This window comes from Trichomycterus rosablanca, chromosome 24, assembly GCF_030014385.1.
Source record: "Trichomycterus rosablanca isolate fTriRos1 chromosome 24, fTriRos1.hap1, whole genome shotgun sequence".
NCBI lineage: Eukaryota > Metazoa > Chordata > Actinopteri > Siluriformes > Trichomycteridae > Trichomycterus > Trichomycterus rosablanca.
Genome location: NC_086011.1, coordinates 42,501 through 60,040, shown reverse-complemented (window position 1 = coordinate 60,040; position 17,540 = coordinate 42,501). Strand labels below are relative to the sequence as shown.

The window sequence follows — 17,540 nt, the reverse complement described above, 5'->3', positions numbered from 1 at the left end:
AAGATCAGCTAGAGGCGAGAGATCAGCAGGTAAGGATCAGCTAGAGGCGAGAGATCAGCTATAGTTCACAGTAATATCTTCTGTAATTACTGATTAATCTAAACTCACGTTCAGTCCACAAATCACCTCGTGTGTGTTTATTAAACTTTATTATACATTTAGTTCAGTGTAACATTTGATCAGAAACTCTCAGCAATTAATGATACAGAATTAAAATTAAAACCAGTAAAATCATCCCAGTATTCAGTTCTAGTTTTTACCAGTGAGCTGGAACCAGTCAGTGGAATAAAGTGGGTGGAAGAACATGTGACAGGAGATTTAGTGGAATTATAAATAATTATTTAATAAAAATCTATTATTAATTACACTGAACATTCAGCTGAACTGATGAGAGCTCACCTCTGTGTACTACACTGATGTGAAAAAGTATTCACCCCCCTCACCTGATTTCTTCTGGTTTTGCTCATTAATCACATTTTAATTCGTCCAGGTCCTGCAGAAGAGAAACAGCCCCAGACAATCATGCTACCACCACCACGTTTTACTGTTGGTATGATGTTATTATGGTGGAGTGGGGTGTTAGCTTTACATCAAATGTAACGGGATCTCATCAGTTATTTTTCATCTGGATGTGAATCTCTTTAGGGCGTGGCATCGGGTGCTGCTGCTCGTTACCACACAGGTTTTATTAAAGTGATTCTTCTTCACAGCACTGTACATATAGAGCAGGGCGGGGTCAGGTGTCTCTAAACCAATATATAGAGTCATCGCTATAGGAGTTATTGTTTATACATATAATGTGTGTGTGTGTGTGTGTGTGTGTGTGTGTGTGTTTAAACCAGAACTCATTTAGTTGTTGAACTTTTCTGTAATTCAGTTTCATCTCTTTGTTCAGAAGAACCTGCACAAACACACAGAGAGAAAAACCTGAAAACTTTATCTGAAGCGCCGGTGAATCTCAGTCACACAGTTTTTATTTTGTTGTTTTTATTTCCTCTGTGTGATTTAAACGATTCATATTTTTATGTTTTATTACCGTGGTTGATTTCTTCTCTCCACCTGCTCTTGTTCTCCTCACTGTGTCTCCTCCACGTGGACTTAAAACTAACCAGCTCAGATCCACTCCACTGTAATCCTCTATCACACACACACACACACACACACACACACACACACACACACACACACACACAATGTTGTTCTGATTGTATCATGGGCATGTGTAATGCGTGACTGTGTAACTCACCTGTATCTGGTGCTGTTCTGAGGTTCTTCAGGGTTCTCGTTCTGCAGCAGAGGAACCACGATCTTCTCTGCCATGTCTGTTATTAATGAGAACGTGGGATCCACGATAAAATCTATAAAACCTGAAAACACACAATCAGAGCTGATCCAGCGTTTCATCAGCAGTGATCCTCTCTCACACATTGTGACACACTGTTCAGCCTGGTAGTGTGTGTGTGTGTGTGTGTGTGTAGTGAGTATGTGGTGTGTGTGTGTGTGTGTAGTGAATATGTGGTGTGTGTGTGTGTGTGTGTGTGTAGTGAATATGTGGTGTGTATATATGTGTGTGTAGTGAGTATGTGGTGTGTGTGTGTAGTGAATATGTGATGTGTGTGTGTAGTGAATATGTGGTGTGTGTAGTGAGTATGTGGTATGTGTGTGTGTAGTGAATATGTGGTGTGTGTGTGTGTGTGTGTGTAGTGAGTATGTGGTGTGTGTGTGTAGTGAATATGTGGTGTGTGTGTGTGTAGTGAATATGTGGTGTGTATATATGTGTGTGTAGTGAGTATGTGGTGTGTGTGTGTAGTGAATATGTGGTGTGTGTGTGTGTGTGTGTAGTGAGTATGTGGTGTGTGTGTGTGTGTGTGTGTAGTGAATATGTGGTGTGTGTGTGTGTAGTGAATATGTGGTGTGTATGTGTGTAGTGAGTATGTGGTGTGTGTGTGTGTAGTGAGTATGTGGTATGTGTGTGTGTAGTGAATATGTGGTGTGTGTGTGTGTAGTGAGTATGTGGTGTGTGTGTGTGTGTGTGTAGTGAATATGTGGTGTGTGTGTAGTGAATATGTGGTGTGTATGTGTGTAGTGAGTATGTGGTGTGTGTGTGTGTGTGTGTGTGTAGTGAATATGTGGTGTGTATGTGTGTAGTGAGTATGTGGTATGTGTGTGTGTAGTGAATATGTGGTGTGTGTGTGTGTAGTGAGTATGTGGTGTGTGTGTGTGTGTAGTGAATATGTGGTGTGTGTGTGTAGTGAATATGTGGTGTGTATGTGTGTAGTGAGTATGTGGTGTGTGTGTGTGTGTGTGTGTAGTGAATATGTGGTGTGTATGTGTGTAGTGAGTATGTGGTGTGTGTGTGTGTAGTGAATATGTGGTGTGTGTGTGTGTGTAGTGAATATGTGGTGTGTGTGTAGTGAGTATGTGGTGTGTGTGTGTGTGTGTAGTGAATATGTGGTGTGTGTGTGTGTGTAGTGAGTATGTGGTGTGTGTGTGTGTGTGTAGTGAATATGTGGTGTGTGTGTGTGTGTAGTGAATATGTGGTGTGTGTGTGTGTGTAGTGAATATGTGGTGTGTGTGTGTGTGTGTGTGTAGTGAATATGTGGTGTGTGTGTGTGTGTAGTGAGTATGTGGTGTGTGTGTGTGTGTGTAGTGAATATGTGGTGTGTGTGTGTGTAGTGAGTATGTGGTGTGTGTGTGTGTGTAGTGAGTATGTGGTGTGTGTGTGTGTAGTGAATATGTGGTGTGTGTGTGTGTGTGTAGTGAATATGTGGGGTGTGTGTGTGTGTAGTGAATATGTGGTGTGTGTGTGCGCATGTATCACAGGAAGTGTGTTTGATACAGATGGTGATTAGATCAGATCCTCACTGATCTGAGACTGAGGGACGGGGGTGTTGTGTCGATCACACAGGGGGGAAACGGTTAGTTCCAGCTCTGCTTCTTTATCTCCCTGTTACACACACACACACACACACACACACACACATTACGTTAATGAAAAGACACTGGTTTATTTCTGCAGCTGAGTGTTAGTGGACAGTAGTATTGTTGTGTGTGTGTGTGTGTGTGTGTAACCTGAATGAAGAACTCCTCCATCAGTGCCTGAATCCAGCGTGAGTGTAAGATCCAGGGTTTTGCTGGGTGACTGATATCAGCAGCATGAAGCATCAGAGTCAGAGCTCGAGCTTTATCAATACTTATCACACACACACACACACACACACACACACACAGCAGGTATAATAGGCACTAACTGTCTAGAATGGAAACATCCCATAATAATGTGCAGTTTCTAATCGTACCTGTCGTGCTGCTGTATGCAGGACTTCATCGCCTTCATCTGCACAACATGAAATGTCATATCTGTTCCCAAAACCATCTCGATCACCAAGGAGCGCAGATCCCTGTTCAGATATACCACACACACACACCACAAGATTAATGGTACTGATACCGGGGTAAGAGAGAATGTGTGTGTGTGTGTGTGTGTGTGTGTAGACGTACACCCACTCCTGGCGTGTCAGGTTGATGAAGATGTTCATGGTTTCATCCTGTAAGAGTTTGAATGCAGCACTGACGTGGTGACTCTCCTGCACCGACCGATCATTATAGATCATTGCCAACTCAGACCTACACACACACACACCATCACACACACACACACAATACACAACAAACACGCACACACATAACTATCACACACTGTCACTGGGTGGCATAAGTTGCCACTGTGCCAGCTACTCAATCCACCAGCAGGTAACAGGTGTGTATGTGTGAGTGTGTATTGTGTGTGTGTATGTGTGAGTGTGTGTTGTGTGTGTGTGATAAACATACTGTGTTTGTACGTGGAAGTTGTTGGTGGTTCCAGTGTGTTCATAATCATGAATTGCTGCAGCAACAAGACACGCCAACACCTCCAACTCTGTTAACCAGTTCTACACACACCCACCCACACCCACCCACCCACACACACCCACCCACCCACACACCCACACCCACCCACCCACCCACCAACACACCCACCCACCCACCAACACACCCACACACACACACACCCACACACCCACACACCCATCCACCCACACACACACCCACCCACACCCACACCCACACGCACCCACACACACACACAGGATTCAAAAAGTATTCACACTCAATTACTTTCTGCACTGTATTGTGATGTGTGTGTGTGTGTGTGTGTGTGTGTGTTTGTACCAGTACTCCAGTGCGCAGTAGCAGGCAGTGCAGGGTTTGTGTAACATCAGCAGCGTGTGTGTGTGTGTGATACGTGTTCATGTGTTTGCTGTAACCTCGCTCCAACTCCGACAGAAACGACATCAGACACGAGATCGGTATCTGCAACACACACACACACACACACACACAATACACGCACAGTACACAACAAACACACACACACAACACACACACAGTACACAACAAACACACACACAACAAACACACACAGTACACAACAAACACACACAGTACACAACAAACACACACACACAACACACACACACAACAAACACACACACACACAGTTTAGAGTATAAGAAGAAGAAATAAAATGGAACACAGTAACTGAATGGGTTCTGATTTGACGTTTATTGTTTACATGAAGGTTTTTGTATGTTTGCTTTAAATAAATAATTGATTTGGCTGAACGTATGTGGACACTGACATGACGTCTCCAGTCTCCACTCTGTTTGTTAGCAGCAGGGTGTCCACATGGATTTTTATTAAGTTTCAGTTCCAGATAAAAATGTTGTACCAGAATTATTTGGACACAAAATGACGTTAATCAAAACTAAAATGATTTAAAGTAAAAATGATCCTGGACCTTAAATCTGCTGTTTAGTTGGTGCTTGACGATCAGCTCAATGAAAAGAGTTTTTAATGCGTGACCTGAAGTTCCAGAGTCCAGCGCAAACACATCAAAACTCCAGCGGTCCATATCCTGCACACCATCACATGCACATGACATCATCACATGACATCATCACACGACATCATCCCACGACATCATCACACGACATCATCACACAACATCATCACCAGTGAAACCATGAGAACAGAACATCAGACTCATCACGTTACCCGTAAACAGTTCAGAACTTCTGCAGTCTGATCCGGCATGGCTGCTGAGTAAACTCTACGAAACATCCTACACACACACACACACACACACACACACACACACACACACACACACACACACACACACACACAGATCAGGATAATCTGATCCAGGTAAAATGTTCCGCAGGTCTTTAGATGACTAATCGTTTTCTTTCCTCCCTTTATTTGTGCTTCATTATGTGTGTTCTGCAGGCAGGTCAGTCTAGCACCTGATAGCACTCTCTGATTACACAGCCATGCTGCTCTAACACGTGCGGCTCTGTGTTCTTGTGTTAAAATAAATCCGGATGTTTCACTGGTTGGTATGAAAACAGATTTGTGGATTAAACTGGTCGCCCCGTGTTAGAACCGTTAAGGTCATGGAGTTTTAATGGAAAAATCGTTGGTTTAAGCCTCAGCAGTGCCTAGTTGCTGCTGTTGGGCCCCTGAGCAGGGCCCTTAAACACCCTATTGCTTGGATTGTATTTGGTCACAATTATAAACAGTTTTGTCTGTAAGTGTAAATCTAAACCCAATGTGGATCAGTCCAGTCCAGATGAGTTACAGATGGTGGTCACTGGCACTCCTGGACATTGTTGACATATGTTTCTGTTGTGGATAGTGGAGTTTTAACTTGTATTTGTGGATGCAGCGCTCAGCTGTGCTTATTGTCGACACAGAAACATGCTGTTTATTAATGTGGTGCCACCTCATTACATTCAGTGATGGTTTATCCTTTACACACGTTACTGTCAAACTAGTAAAACTGAGCTGTGACTCATGAATAAAAGAGCCGTAGTGACGCCTCACACTGACCAGGATGGACTAGACATGCAGAAGCTGTGATGGTCCTGTTACTGTAGTGTAGGTTACCTATCACTATGGGTTCGAACTAAGAGTCGAGTCCAGTCCAGTGTTGTAGTTATTCTCTACCTAGGTTAGCTTTGATTAGCTTATTAGCTAGCTACATGTTTCCCGCTGTGTGCTAATTTGCTGGACGCTGGATTCTGATCGTGATCCACCAGATTTAATAAATCTTGATCTTGGTTCTTTGTTCTGATGGAATCTGGTGCTCTCACCTCTCGACGAAGATCCCGGCCTGCACCGCGTGCACGATACTGCGGAACTTCGGCTTCTCCTCCGGCCGTCGGCTGATTGGTTGAACTCTCTGGGTGAATGTGGATGCCAGCCAATCACGAACCTCCATGGGAACGACATCACACGACTGGAGTTCATCATCTGTGTCGAGGCTCGAACTAAAAACACACAAAACGACAAGTGCTTAAACCTGATCAGGGTCGTGGTGGGTCTGTTTTCAAACCATTACTCATCTGTTCATTTTTTTTTAAATACACTTTAAATGTGTTTATTTAACATTTAGGGTTAGGAGATGCTTTAGCAGATGTTTTTATCTGTAATAATAATAAAATAGAAATGAGGTTATAATTACAATAATAAATATAATATAATTAATAATGATGTTACTTTGTTCTGTCAGTGTAAAGCGTCTCCAGTAACGATGCTGTAAACTCCACATTCCACAGTTTCTAATCGTACCTAATCGTACAAGAAGAAGAAATAAAATGGAACACAGTAACTGAATGGGTTCTGATTTGACGTTTATTGTTTACATGAAGGTTTTTGTATGTTTGCTTTAAATAAATAATTGATTTGGCTGAACGTATGTGGACACTGACATGACGTCTCCAGTCTCCACTCTGTTTGTTAGCAGCAGGGTGTCCACATGGATTTTTATTAAGTTTCAGTTCCAGATAAAAATGTTGTACCAGAATTATTTGGACACAAAATGACGTTAATCAAAACTAAAATGATTTAAAGTAAAAATGATCCTGGACCTTAAATCTGCTGTTTAGTTGGTGCTTGACGATCAGCTCAATGAAAAGAGTTTTTAATGCGTGACCTGAAGTTCCAGAGTCCAGCGCAAACACATCAAAACTCCAGCGGTCCATATCCTGCACACCATCACATGCACATGACATCATCACATGACATCATCACACGACATCATCCCACGACATCATCACACGACATCATCACACAACATCATCACCAGTGAAACCATGAGAACAGAACATCAGACTCATCACGTTACCCGTAAACAGTTCAGAACTTCTGCAGTCTGATCCGGCATGGCTGCTGAGTAAACTCTACGAAACATCCTACACACACACACACACACACACACACACACACACACACACACACACACACACACACACACACAGATCAGGATAATCTGATCCAGGTAAAATGTTCCGCAGGTCTTTAGATGACTAATCGTTTTCTTTCCTCCCTTTATTTGTGCTTCATTATGTGTGTTCTGCAGGCAGGTCAGTCTAGCACCTGATAGCACTCTCTGATTACACAGCCATGCTGCTCTAACACGTGCGGCTCTGTGTTCTTGTGTTAAAATAAATCCGGATGTTTCACTGGTTGGTATGAAAACAGATTTGTGGATTAAACTGGTCGCCCCGTGTTAGAACCGTTAAGGTCATGGAGTTTTAATGGAAAAATCGTTGGTTTAAGCCTCAGCAGTGCCTAGTTGCTGCTGTTGGGCCCCTGAGCAGGGCCCTTAAACACCCTATTGCTTGGATTGTATTTGGTCACAATTATAAACAGTTTTGTCTGTAAGTGTAAATCTAAACCCAATGTGGATCAGTCCAGTCCAGATGAGTTACAGATGGTGGTCACTGGCACTCCTGGACATTGTTGACATATGTTTCTGTTGTGGATAGTGGAGTTTTAACTTGTATTTGTGGATGCAGCGCTCAGCTGTGCTTATTGTCGACACAGAAACATGCTGTTTATTAATGTGGTGCCACCTCATTACATTCAGTGATGGTTTATCCTTTACACACGTTACTGTCAAACTAGTAAAACTGAGCTGTGACTCATGAATAAAAGAGCCGTAGTGACGCCTCACACTGACCAGGATGGACTAGACATGCAGAAGCTGTGATGGTCCTGTTACTGTAGTGTAGGTTACCTATCACTATGGGTTCGAACTAAGAGTCGAGTCCAGTCCAGTGTTGTAGTTATTCTCTACCTAGGTTAGCTTTGATTAGCTTATTAGCTAGCTACATGTTTCCCGCTGTGTGCTAATTTGCTGGACGCTGGATTCTGATCGTGATCCACCAGATTTAATAAATCTTGATCTTGGTTCTTTGTTCTGATGGAATCTGGTGCTCTCACCTCTCGACGAAGATCCCGGCCTGCACCGCGTGCACGATACTGCGGAACTTCGGCTTCTCCTCCGGCCGTCGGCTGATTGGTTGAACTCTCTGGGTGAATGTGGATGCCAGCCAATCACGAACCTCCATGGGAACGACATCACACGACTGGAGTTCATCATCTGTGTCGAGGCTCGAACTAAAAACACACAAAACGACAAGTGCTTAAACCTGATCAGGGTCGTGGTGGGTCTGTTTTCAAACCATTACTCATCTGTTCATTTTTTTTTAAATACACTTGAAATGTGTTTATTTAACATTTAGGGTTAGGAGATGCTTTAGCAGATGTTTTTATCTGTAATAATAATAAAATAGAAATGAGGTTATAATTACAATAATAAATATAATATAATTAATAATGATGTTACTTTGTTCTGTCAGTGTAAAGCGTCTCCAGTAACGATGCTGTAAACTCCACATTCTTCTTCAGTTCTTTAAAATCCACGTCGTCCTCATCTAACTGCTTCAGCATCCGCTTCAACCTGCACAAAATTAACTAATCAAACCAATACATGTTTAAAAAAACACAATAGTTCTCATCTTCAGCTTCATCATTGTCTCACCGCCTGAGCGCTTGGTCTGATTTTTAAAGGAGATGATTTCTTTATCAGTGTGGAACTGATTTCATTTACAGCTTTAATGTTTAACGTCGAGCTGCTGCTTAGAATAAATGAATGTATTATTTTAATCTTCATTCTTACCTGCTGATGGGAGCGCGAAGTAGATCCTTACTTACATTCACCAACCCAGCCATCACACACATACACACGTTTTTGCTAATGTTGTATAAGTTGAGTTTTTATTTGTGTGTCAGTTATGCTGATGATTAAAACCCTTATTTATAGACGTGGGTGGAGTGGGTGGGTGTTTGGGGATTGTGGGAAAAACCCTCGAGCTACCCAAACGTCAATGGCCAAGTAACTCTCACGCCCTCCAACACACTCCACAGAAAAATACACACACGCAAATACACACATACATAAATACACACACACGCATAAATATTTAAGTTTATTTATCTTGGTCAGTCTGTTCATGATGGGAAGGAGCCGCGAGAAAAGCGTTAATGCCAAAAGAGCGGATTCGAACCAGGGCTGATTAGGTGGTATAAGCGGAGGCTTAACCCACTCAGCCAACTCGGCAATGATGAACCCGTGTGTTACTTTCGGCTATAAAGGGCTGCTGAAAATGGCGGTTAGCCTAGCGCTAGCCCGCTGCTAGCAGTGCAAGCGATGGCTAGCTTGAAATGCCAAAATAAACAGCAGCGCGTGGGCTGCACGAAATCGCACCAACTCTCCCTAATAAGAGAACCAAAACCCTAAGTTACCTCGGTCTCGCAGCCTACACACCCAACCGCTCTAACAGCGCCTGGGGTAACCGGGCTATCCCTAAGAAAGAAAGAGACAAGGGTCTTCTTCTTCTTCTTCTTCTTTTAGGTTAATGGCGGGTGGCAGTCCAACTAAAGGTGCATTACCGCCATCTACTATGTGTGTGTGGAATGAGATTTCTGGAAGTGACTTTTCTACTCAATGCTATCCTCAAGTGGTTTATAATAATAATAATAATAATAATAATAATAATAATAATAATAATAATAAAAAATAATAAAAAATAATTTAAAAAAAAAAAAAAAAAAAAAAAAAAAAATTATAATTTTGTTATAATAATAATTAAATTATGTTATAATTACCAATATTTTTTAGAAACCAAAACACCTGCTTGTGTACTATACCCATCCCTGTCCCATAAGAAAGTAACCCCTTCATAGTGAAATCTTTGTGTCCCTTTTCCTTTAAAGTATCAATGAATAGTGATCTTTGTGCAGAATATTTTTTACAAATAAGTAATACATGTTCAGCAGTTTCCCTCTGTTGACAGTATTGACAAAGCCCTGTGTCGTGTTTTTTTATTAAGTGAAGAGAAGAATTTAACATTGTATGACCTATCCGGAGCCGAGAAGAGACAAGGGTCGTGCTACTGTGACAAACAAAAGACAAAGGTGCGATGCCTGCAGTCTGGCGACGCCCCCTTAAATAGGGTAATCGCAGCTGCAGGTCGTTCGCCCTAATTAGCTGGCCTCCTATTTGAGGCCATGCTGTTTGTTGATCTGTAACGCCTGCGACGTTGGGACGCCGCAGGCACCCTAACACAAATAATAGCAATTAAAAAGGTGACATTTGTTGTGTGTGTATGAGACATGATCACCCACTGTCCCTCATCTGGTGGCAGGTGTGTGTGTAGAGTGCCTCTAGTGTGCAGCTCTCTCTGTGCTCCCCCAGTAGGTGGGGCAGTTTGTCGGGGTCTGGGAGGGAGTTGAAGTTGGGGATGATGTTATTACACACACTCACACAAACTCTCTCTCACACACACACACACAAACTCACACACACTGCAGATCTTTTTAATAAAGAACTTTTAGAACTAAAATACAGGAACTTTCCACACCTATTATAGCGTCAAAACTCAAGGTGTGTGTGGTACATACTGTGTGTGTGTGTGTGGTACGTACAGTGTGTGTGTGTTCCTCCAGGTATCAGAGTTGATGTTTGAGTTCAGAGTTTTTCCGTGTCGTGGCGTCATTGTGCTTCGTTTCCTCCCCGATGACCTTCAGTTCTTCTGGTCACACACACACACACGTTATTTTCCACTCATCATTGTCCTTGTCACTCTCCAGAGAAAACACACACTATCAACACTGTACTAAATATGCAGCGAGATACACACACACACACACACTATCAACACTATACTAAATACGTGGTGAAATACACACACATATGCACACACACACACACACACACACACACACACACACACACACACACACTTCTGAAAACATGTGGAAAGTGGGTTGGCTGGTCTTAATTCCTGTGCTGTACATGGTTTCCATGAGACACTGGATCCACAGTGACACTGATCAGGATGAAGCAGTTGAAGGTGAATGAATGGTCACAGTTTAGTTTTTCAGAGAAAGTTCTAGAACCTTTAACCCTCCACATGAGCACCATAAACTGACAAAATCACTAAACAAACATAAAAACATGCAGCTAAAACCCATCAGAATTTCTCTGATAAACGACTGATCCTCCCAGTAAAACCAGTTTGATTTAATATAGATGATTAATAAGAGTGAGAGTAAATGAAAGTTCTTACGATGTGCTGATGATCCAGGTCGTGTCTCCCTCAGACTTTAATGATTCCTGGGTTTAGGTTCAGATCTTCTTGTTCCTCACACTTGAGTTCCAGCTCTCTGTTCCTCCTCCATCCTACCTGCTCACACCTTTTATTTTCATCATGGCCGTCTCTAGAGGAAGAGGATCATGGGAGGATATGATGGGAGCGGAACGTACGTTCCACTTCAGAGCCTCCGAGACTCAAGCCGAGTGGAATCGAACTGTCCTGAATAATAAATTAATCTACAGAAATCAGTTCAGCTCCTTTAAACATCTAACCATTATCTATCAGAAACATGCAGAAGGTGGATTGGCTGCTCTATGAGTGAATGTGTAAGTGGGTCACCCTATGTCACCCAGTCTGTTTATATGGTCACAGAGAAGTCAGCAGCTTTAAAATCATCTGAGTGATTAAAATCTCTTAACTGTTTATTAAACATTTCATTTCATGTTGTTTCAGAGACAAATGAAAGTAAATGGAATTATATTTAATTTCTTTTTTTCTATTTCCCTACGTTGGCCAGGGAGAGCTGTAGACTAGCACTTGCTGCCTTTTCCACTACTCATAAGGGCATCATTTAAAGTGCCTCTGATTAACCCCAAATAAGTTCAGTTGTTCTAGTAGGCTTTTCCTGACATTTTCTTAGTCACATCTTACAGCAAAAGCCATGGTCCACAAAGAGCTCCCAAAGCATCAGAGGGATCTCATTGGCATCAAAGGCATCAGTCTGGAGAAGGGTACAAAAGAATTTCCAAGGCATTTGATATACCATGGAACACAGTGAAGACAGTCATCATCAAGTGGAGAAAATATAGGACAACGGTGACATTGCCAAGAACAGGACGTCCCTCCAAAATTGATGAAAAGACATGAAGAAAACTGGTCAGGGAGGCTACCAAGAGGCCTACAGCAACATTAAAGGAGTTGCAGGAATTTCTGGCACGTACTGGCTGTGTACTACATATGACAACAATATCACGTATTCTTCATATGTCTGGCCTAGGGGTAGGGTGGCAAGACGGAAGCCTCTTCTTACGAAGAAAAATATCCAAGCCCGGCAAAATTTTGCAAAAAACGCATTTGAACTCTCCTAAAAGCATAAGGGAAAATGTGTTATGGTCTGATGAAACCAAGGTTGAACTTTTCGGCCATAATTCCAAAAGGTATGTTTGGTGCAAAAACAACACAGCACATCACCAAAAGAACACCATACCCCCAGTGAAGCATGGTGGTGGCAGCATCATGCTGTGGGGCTGTTTTTCTTTAGCTGGTACTGGGGCCTTAGTCAAGGTGGAGGGAATTATGAACAGTTCCAAATACCAGTCGATGTTGGCCCAAAACCTTCAGGTTTCTGCTAGAAAGCTGAAGATGAAGAGGAACTTCATCTTTCAGCACGACAACGACCCAAAGCATACATCCAAATCAACCAAAGAATGGCTTCACCAGAAGAAAATTTAAGTTTTGGAATGGCCCAGCCATAGCCCAGATCTGAATCAGATTGAAAATCTGTGGGGTGATCTGAAAAGGGCTGTACACAGGAGATGCCCCCCCGCAATCTGACAGATTTGGAGCGTTTTCGCGAAGAAGAGTGGGCAAATATTGCTAAGTCAAGATGTGCCATGCTGATAGGCTCCTACCCAAAAAGACTGAGTGCTGTAATAACATCAAAAGGTGCCTAAACAAAATATTATTTTAAGGGTGTGCACACTTATGCAACCACATTATTTTATTTTTTTTATTTTTTACTTCTTCCCCCTAAAGATTTCAGTTTGTTTTTCAATTGAGATGTTCATGTTATAGGTCACATTAAAGGTGGTAAAAGTTCTGAAATGATTTATCTTGGTCTCATTTTTTTACATCGCTAAACCTGGCATTTAAACAGGGGTGTGTAAACTTTTTATATCCACTGTATAATACACACATTAATAGAAATGTCACTGGATTATACTGAGTGTAAAACTGACACACACACACACACACAGAATCATTCAATCTATTTATTGTTTTAATGATATTACTTTCATGGTTATGCTATTGATTAAACAGTGATTGTTTTATAAATGTATACCTTTATTAAAATATAGACATTAATAATAAATGATCTATAGTTAGAAGAGTAACAGTGATAGAACAGATGCGCTCAGGTACTGAATCTTAATGAACCTCATCAGGTGAGTAAAGCTTCACTAATTCTGCACAAACTCTCACATTAACACACAAACACACACGACTCTGTTAGAGAAGGTAAATAATCAGAGGTGTTTTTATCCGACAGTGTGGATGAAGGTCTTGTGCACCTCCCTGTACGAGTTCCTCAGGAGAACGTAAGGAAAACAGCTCTCCAGAACATCCTGACTGAGGAACGGTGATTTATCCACAATCTACAACAACACACACACACACACACACACACACACACACGTGTGAGAAACAAACATCAACACAATTAACACAACAGACTGTAGTTAGCATCAAAAAGTTTCAATTAGCATGCTAGTAGCATAATTAGCATGTGTAGTACATGTGAATAAGTGACAGAAATGTGAATTTGATTTGCTAATGTTTGTTGATTAAAGTAAATAATAATTACAAACAGCTGTATGAATAAATGATGTAAATAAAGTACACGGAGATAATCACCATGTCCAGCAGCAGGTAAACTGAGTCTCTGTGTTTCATTTCAATTTTATCCACGTTCTGTCCAAGCTGCAGTAACGCAGATGATGCAACCTGTGGTGAGAGATCAGCCACGTTATTCACTCCACTGTATTATTATTATTATTATTATTATTGGTAGTAGTAGCACAGGCAGTGAGGGAATTAAAGACAACTGGCTTGTGAGTGAAAGAGAAAAACATGGTACTCTAGATAAATGGAGGGATGGATGCTACCAGTAGAACATACTGGTGTGTATGAGTGTGGTACCAGTAGAACCAGTCGCAGGTTGATGTGTGTATGTTGTGTGTGTGTATGAGTGTGGTACCAGTAGGAACTCTCGGAGGTGTTCCTCAATGTTTTTGTTCTGTACAGTAAACAGCGCAGCAGCAAGCTGATTCACGGCTGTACACACACAGTGGATGTTGTTCTGGTGACCTGTACACAAACACACACACATACACACAAGTCATATACTCACTAACCCTAGTTATTTACATGTTGTGTGTGTGTTACTGGGGGGTTGTGTGTGTTGACGTACCTCCATGTTCTCGCCTGTAGAAGGAGTTTGGATCGATGGCGAGAATAGGCAGAGAAACGGCAACAAAAACCAGCAATAAACAGGCGAGTTTATAATCCTCCTCCATCGATGAGTTATCTATACGTCATCAAACAATACTATTACACAATACTCATTATTATTACATAATTACATTATATATGTGTGTGTGTGTGTGTGTGTGTGTGTTACTCACCTGAGCGCATATTATCAATAGCTGCAACAAGTGTTGGGTTGATATTACACTGTATACCAGCTGAACTCGCCAACTCATACACACTCATCACCACCTACACACACACACACACACACACACACACACACACACACACACACGTTATTTTAAGTTTGGATGGTGAATGTGCTGGTGTAGAAGGATCTGGAATGTCATTTTACTTTGTATCAGGACTCCTGATTTCTCATTACTGATTATGACTGAATACAGCTGCTGTGTGTGTGTGTGTGTGTGTGTGTGTGTGTTACCTTGATATCAGTTTCAGGTAGAATGAGGTCTCTAACACACTGGATCGGTCCCATAAGAAAAGGACAGTGTTTCTGCATCACCTGAAACCAGAACCAATCAGAAAGAGAAAGTTCATTCACCTGTCTCTTCTGTAATGTCTCTGAACTGACGGGAGTTTAAAAAACATTATGAAGGTTTTGCAATCATGTTTAAGTATTTCAGGAACCTCCAGGATATGTCCAGTTCTTTATGAAGGCCCTCAAAAATACATCAGCGTATAATCCAACTTTTTAAAATCAATGTTCCATAATGAACGATTGCAGGGATGTTTGTATTCCACTGTCTTCAGTGCATAACATCATAAAAAAATTCACTGTAAAAGCCTGTTGTGTTCAACCTTTCAGATTGTTTATAAAAGTAACAGGAATGTTGTGTTATCTGGGATCTTGGGTGGTATGGGGGGTGTATTGGTGCCCATGGCATGGGTAAGTGTGTGAGGGCATCATTAGCACTAAATAAATATATGATGAAGCGCTGGAGCGTCTGAGTACATTTTAAGGTTTATTTACTAAAATTCAGATAAATGGAAAATAATTTATGTTTATGTCGTACCTCCTCCAGAGCTTCCTGGATCATGGTACGAAATGTCAGGATCACCCCGATAATCGTCATTCTCTTCAAAACATTCTCACAACCTACACACACACACACACACACACACACACACACACACACACAGTAAAAATAATTTAATGTTTATATTCAGTAATATTAATGATGCATATCTATCTGTAATGTTGCAGCTACAGACGTTCATCAGTGAGTCACGTTAAGAGTCGTGTCCTTCTGTGTTGCCTTCTTGTGTGTGGTTGTGTGTAGTTGTGTGTTGGTGTGTGTAGTTGTGTGTAATTGTGTGTAGGTGTGTGTAGTTGTGTGTGGTTGTGTGTAGGTGTGTGTGTGGTTGTGTGTAGTTGTGTGTGGTTGTGTGTGGTTGTGTGTTGGTGTGTGTAGTTGTGTGTGCTTGTGTGTAGGTGTGTGTAGTTGTGTGTAGTGTGTAGTTGTGTGTAGTTGTGTGTGCTTGTGTGTAGGTGTGTGTAGGTGTGTGTAGTTGTGTGTAGTGTGTAGTTGTGTGTAGTTGTGTGTGCTTGTGTGTAGGTGTGTGTTGGTGTGTGTAGGTGTGTGTAGTTGTGTGTAGTGTGTAGTTGTGTGTGCTTGTGTGTAGGTGTGTGTTGGTGTGTGTAGTTGTGTGTGCTTGTGTGTAGGTGTGTGTTGGTGTGTGTAGTTGTGTGTGCTTGTGTGTGTGGGTGTGTGTAGTTGTGTGTGGTTGTGTGTAGGTGTGTGTTGGTGTGTGTAGTTGTGTGTGCTTGTGTGTAGGTGTGTGTTGGTGTGTGTAGGTGTGTGTAGTTGTGTGTAGTGTGTAGTTGTGTGTGCTTGTGTGTAGGTGTGTGTTGGTGTGTGTAGGTGTGTGTGGTTGTGTGTGGTTGTGTGTAGTTGTGTGTGCTTGTGTGTAGGTGTGTGTTGGTGTGTGTAGTGTGTAGTTGTGTGTAGTTGTGTGTGCTTGTGTGTAGGTGTGTGTTGGTGTGTGTAGGTGTGTGTAGTTGTGTGTAGTGTGTCGTTGTGTGTAGTTGTGTGTGCTTGTGTGTAGGTGTGTGTAGGTGTGTGTAGTTGTGTGTAGTGTGTAGTTGTGTGTAGTTGTGTGTGCTTGTGTGTAGGTGTGTGTGGGTGTGTGTAGTTGTGTGTGGTTGTGTGTAGGTGTGTGTTGGTGTGTGTAGTTGTGTGTGCTTGTGTGTAGGTGTGTGTTGGTGTGGGTTGGTGTGTGTAGTTGTGTGTGCTTGTGTGTAGGTGTGTGTTGGTGTGTGTAGGTGTGTGTTGGTGTGTGTAGTTGTGTGTTGGTGTGTGTAGTTGTGTGTGCTTGTGTGTAGGTGTGTGTTGGTGTGTGTAGTTGTGTGTTGGTGTGTGTAGTTGTGTGTTGGTGTGTGTAGTTGTGTGTGCTTGTGTGTAGGTGTGTGTTGGTGTGTGTAGTTGTGTGTGCTTGTGTGTGGTTGTGTGTAGGTGTGTGTTGGTGTGTGTAGGTGTGTGTGCTTGTGTGTGGTTGTGTGTAGTGTGTAGTTGTGTGTAGTTGTGTGTAGGTGTGTGTTGGTGTGTGTAGGTGTGTGTTGGTGTGTGTAGTTGTGTGTGCTTGTGTGTAGGTGTGTGTTGGTGTGTGTAGTTGTGTGTAGTTGTGTGTTGGTGTGTGTAGTTGTGTGTGCTTGTGTGTAGGTGTGTGTTGGTGTGTGTAGTTGTGTGTGCTTGTGTGTGGTTGTGTGTAGGTGTGTGTTGG

General features: G+C 42.0%; 3 protein-coding genes across 6 annotated transcripts in view; all 3 read right to left on the bottom strand.

Moving 5' to 3' along the window:
• Positions 1-132: 132 nt before the first annotated feature.
• LOC134301963 (dual specificity calcium/calmodulin-dependent 3',5'-cyclic nucleotide phosphodiesterase 1B-like) lies at positions 133-6,675 on the bottom strand. Of its 2 annotated transcripts, XM_062986904.1 has the most exons (13): positions 6,604-6,675; positions 6,198-6,374; positions 5,098-5,164; positions 4,841-4,957; positions 4,213-4,353; positions 3,832-3,932; positions 3,502-3,627; positions 3,300-3,401; positions 3,073-3,193; positions 2,866-2,947; positions 1,247-1,367; positions 1,037-1,137; positions 133-901 (listed from the first exon to the last, which is right to left on the bottom strand). In XM_062986904.1, exons 2-13 carry the CDS (start codon positions 6,323-6,325, stop codon positions 846-848), a joined length of 1,263 nt encoding a protein of 420 aa, XP_062842974.1. In that variant the 5' UTR covers positions 6,326-6,374; positions 6,604-6,675; the 3' UTR covers positions 133-845. The 2 variants fall into 2 exon arrangements, with proteins under 2 accessions (XP_062842974.1, XP_062842972.1); XM_062986902.1 differs by lacking the exons at positions 3,300-3,401; positions 3,502-3,627; positions 3,832-3,932; ... (3 more) ...; positions 6,198-6,374; positions 6,604-6,675 and having other exon boundaries at positions 1,247-3,165.
• Positions 6,676-6,692: 17 nt separating this feature from the next.
• On the bottom strand, positions 6,693-9,161 carry LOC134301964 (dual specificity calcium/calmodulin-dependent 3',5'-cyclic nucleotide phosphodiesterase 1B-like). The gene is made up of 5 exons (XM_062986905.1): positions 9,071-9,161; positions 8,738-8,851; positions 8,332-8,508; positions 7,232-7,298; positions 6,693-7,091 (listed from the first exon to the last, which is right to left on the bottom strand). The coding sequence occupies exons 1-5, from the start codon at positions 9,130-9,132 to the stop codon at positions 6,942-6,944; spliced, it is 570 nt and encodes a 189-aa protein (XP_062842975.1). The 5' UTR covers positions 9,133-9,161; the 3' UTR covers positions 6,693-6,941.
• A 4,364-nt stretch (positions 9,162-13,525) lies between these two features.
• The window catches only part of nckap1l (NCK associated protein 1 like), an 18,701-nt gene continuing 14,686 nt past the window's right edge, over positions 13,526-17,540 (bottom strand). For all 3 annotated transcript variants that reach the window (XM_062986436.1, XM_062986435.1, XM_062986437.1), the window contains exons 25-31: positions 15,833-15,915; positions 15,241-15,321; positions 14,954-15,047; positions 14,740-14,856; positions 14,527-14,636; positions 14,184-14,273; positions 13,526-13,924 (exon numbers count right to left, since the gene is read on the bottom strand). In XM_062986436.1, the coding sequence (XP_062842506.1) occupies positions 13,808-13,924; positions 14,184-14,273; positions 14,527-14,636; positions 14,740-14,856; positions 14,954-15,047; positions 15,241-15,321; positions 15,833-15,915 (692 nt within the window). In that variant the 3' untranslated portion in view covers positions 13,526-13,807. The remainder of the gene's footprint in view (positions 13,925-14,183; positions 14,274-14,526; positions 14,637-14,739; positions 14,857-14,953; positions 15,048-15,240; positions 15,322-15,832; positions 15,916-17,540) is intronic.

Bases quoted from the DNA above. Each gene is read 5' to 3' on its own strand.
- LOC134301963 (XM_062986902.1), bottom strand. From the start codon at position 2,814: ATGCGCACACACACACCACATATTCACTACACACACACACACCCCACA. The intron at 1,138-1,246 runs GTGAGTTACACA...TGTGTGTGATAG, and splicing joins CAGAACAGCACCAGATACAG to AGGATTACAGTGGAGTGGAT. The intron at 902-1,036 runs GTAATAAAACAT...GTGTTTGTGCAG, and splicing joins GAGAGAAGAAATCAACCACG to GTTCTTCTGAACAAAGAGAT.
- LOC134301964 (XM_062986905.1), bottom strand. From the start codon at position 9,132: ATGTGTGTGATGGCTGGGTTGGTGAATGTAAGTAAGGATCTACTTCGC. The intron at 7,299-8,331 runs GTGAGAGCACCA...GTGTGTGTGTAG, and splicing joins GCCGGGATCTTCGTCGAGAG to GATGTTTCGTAGAGTTTACT. The intron at 7,092-7,231 runs GTAACGTGATGA...GATGGTGTGCAG, and splicing joins AAGTTCTGAACTGTTTACGG to GATATGGACCGCTGGAGTTT.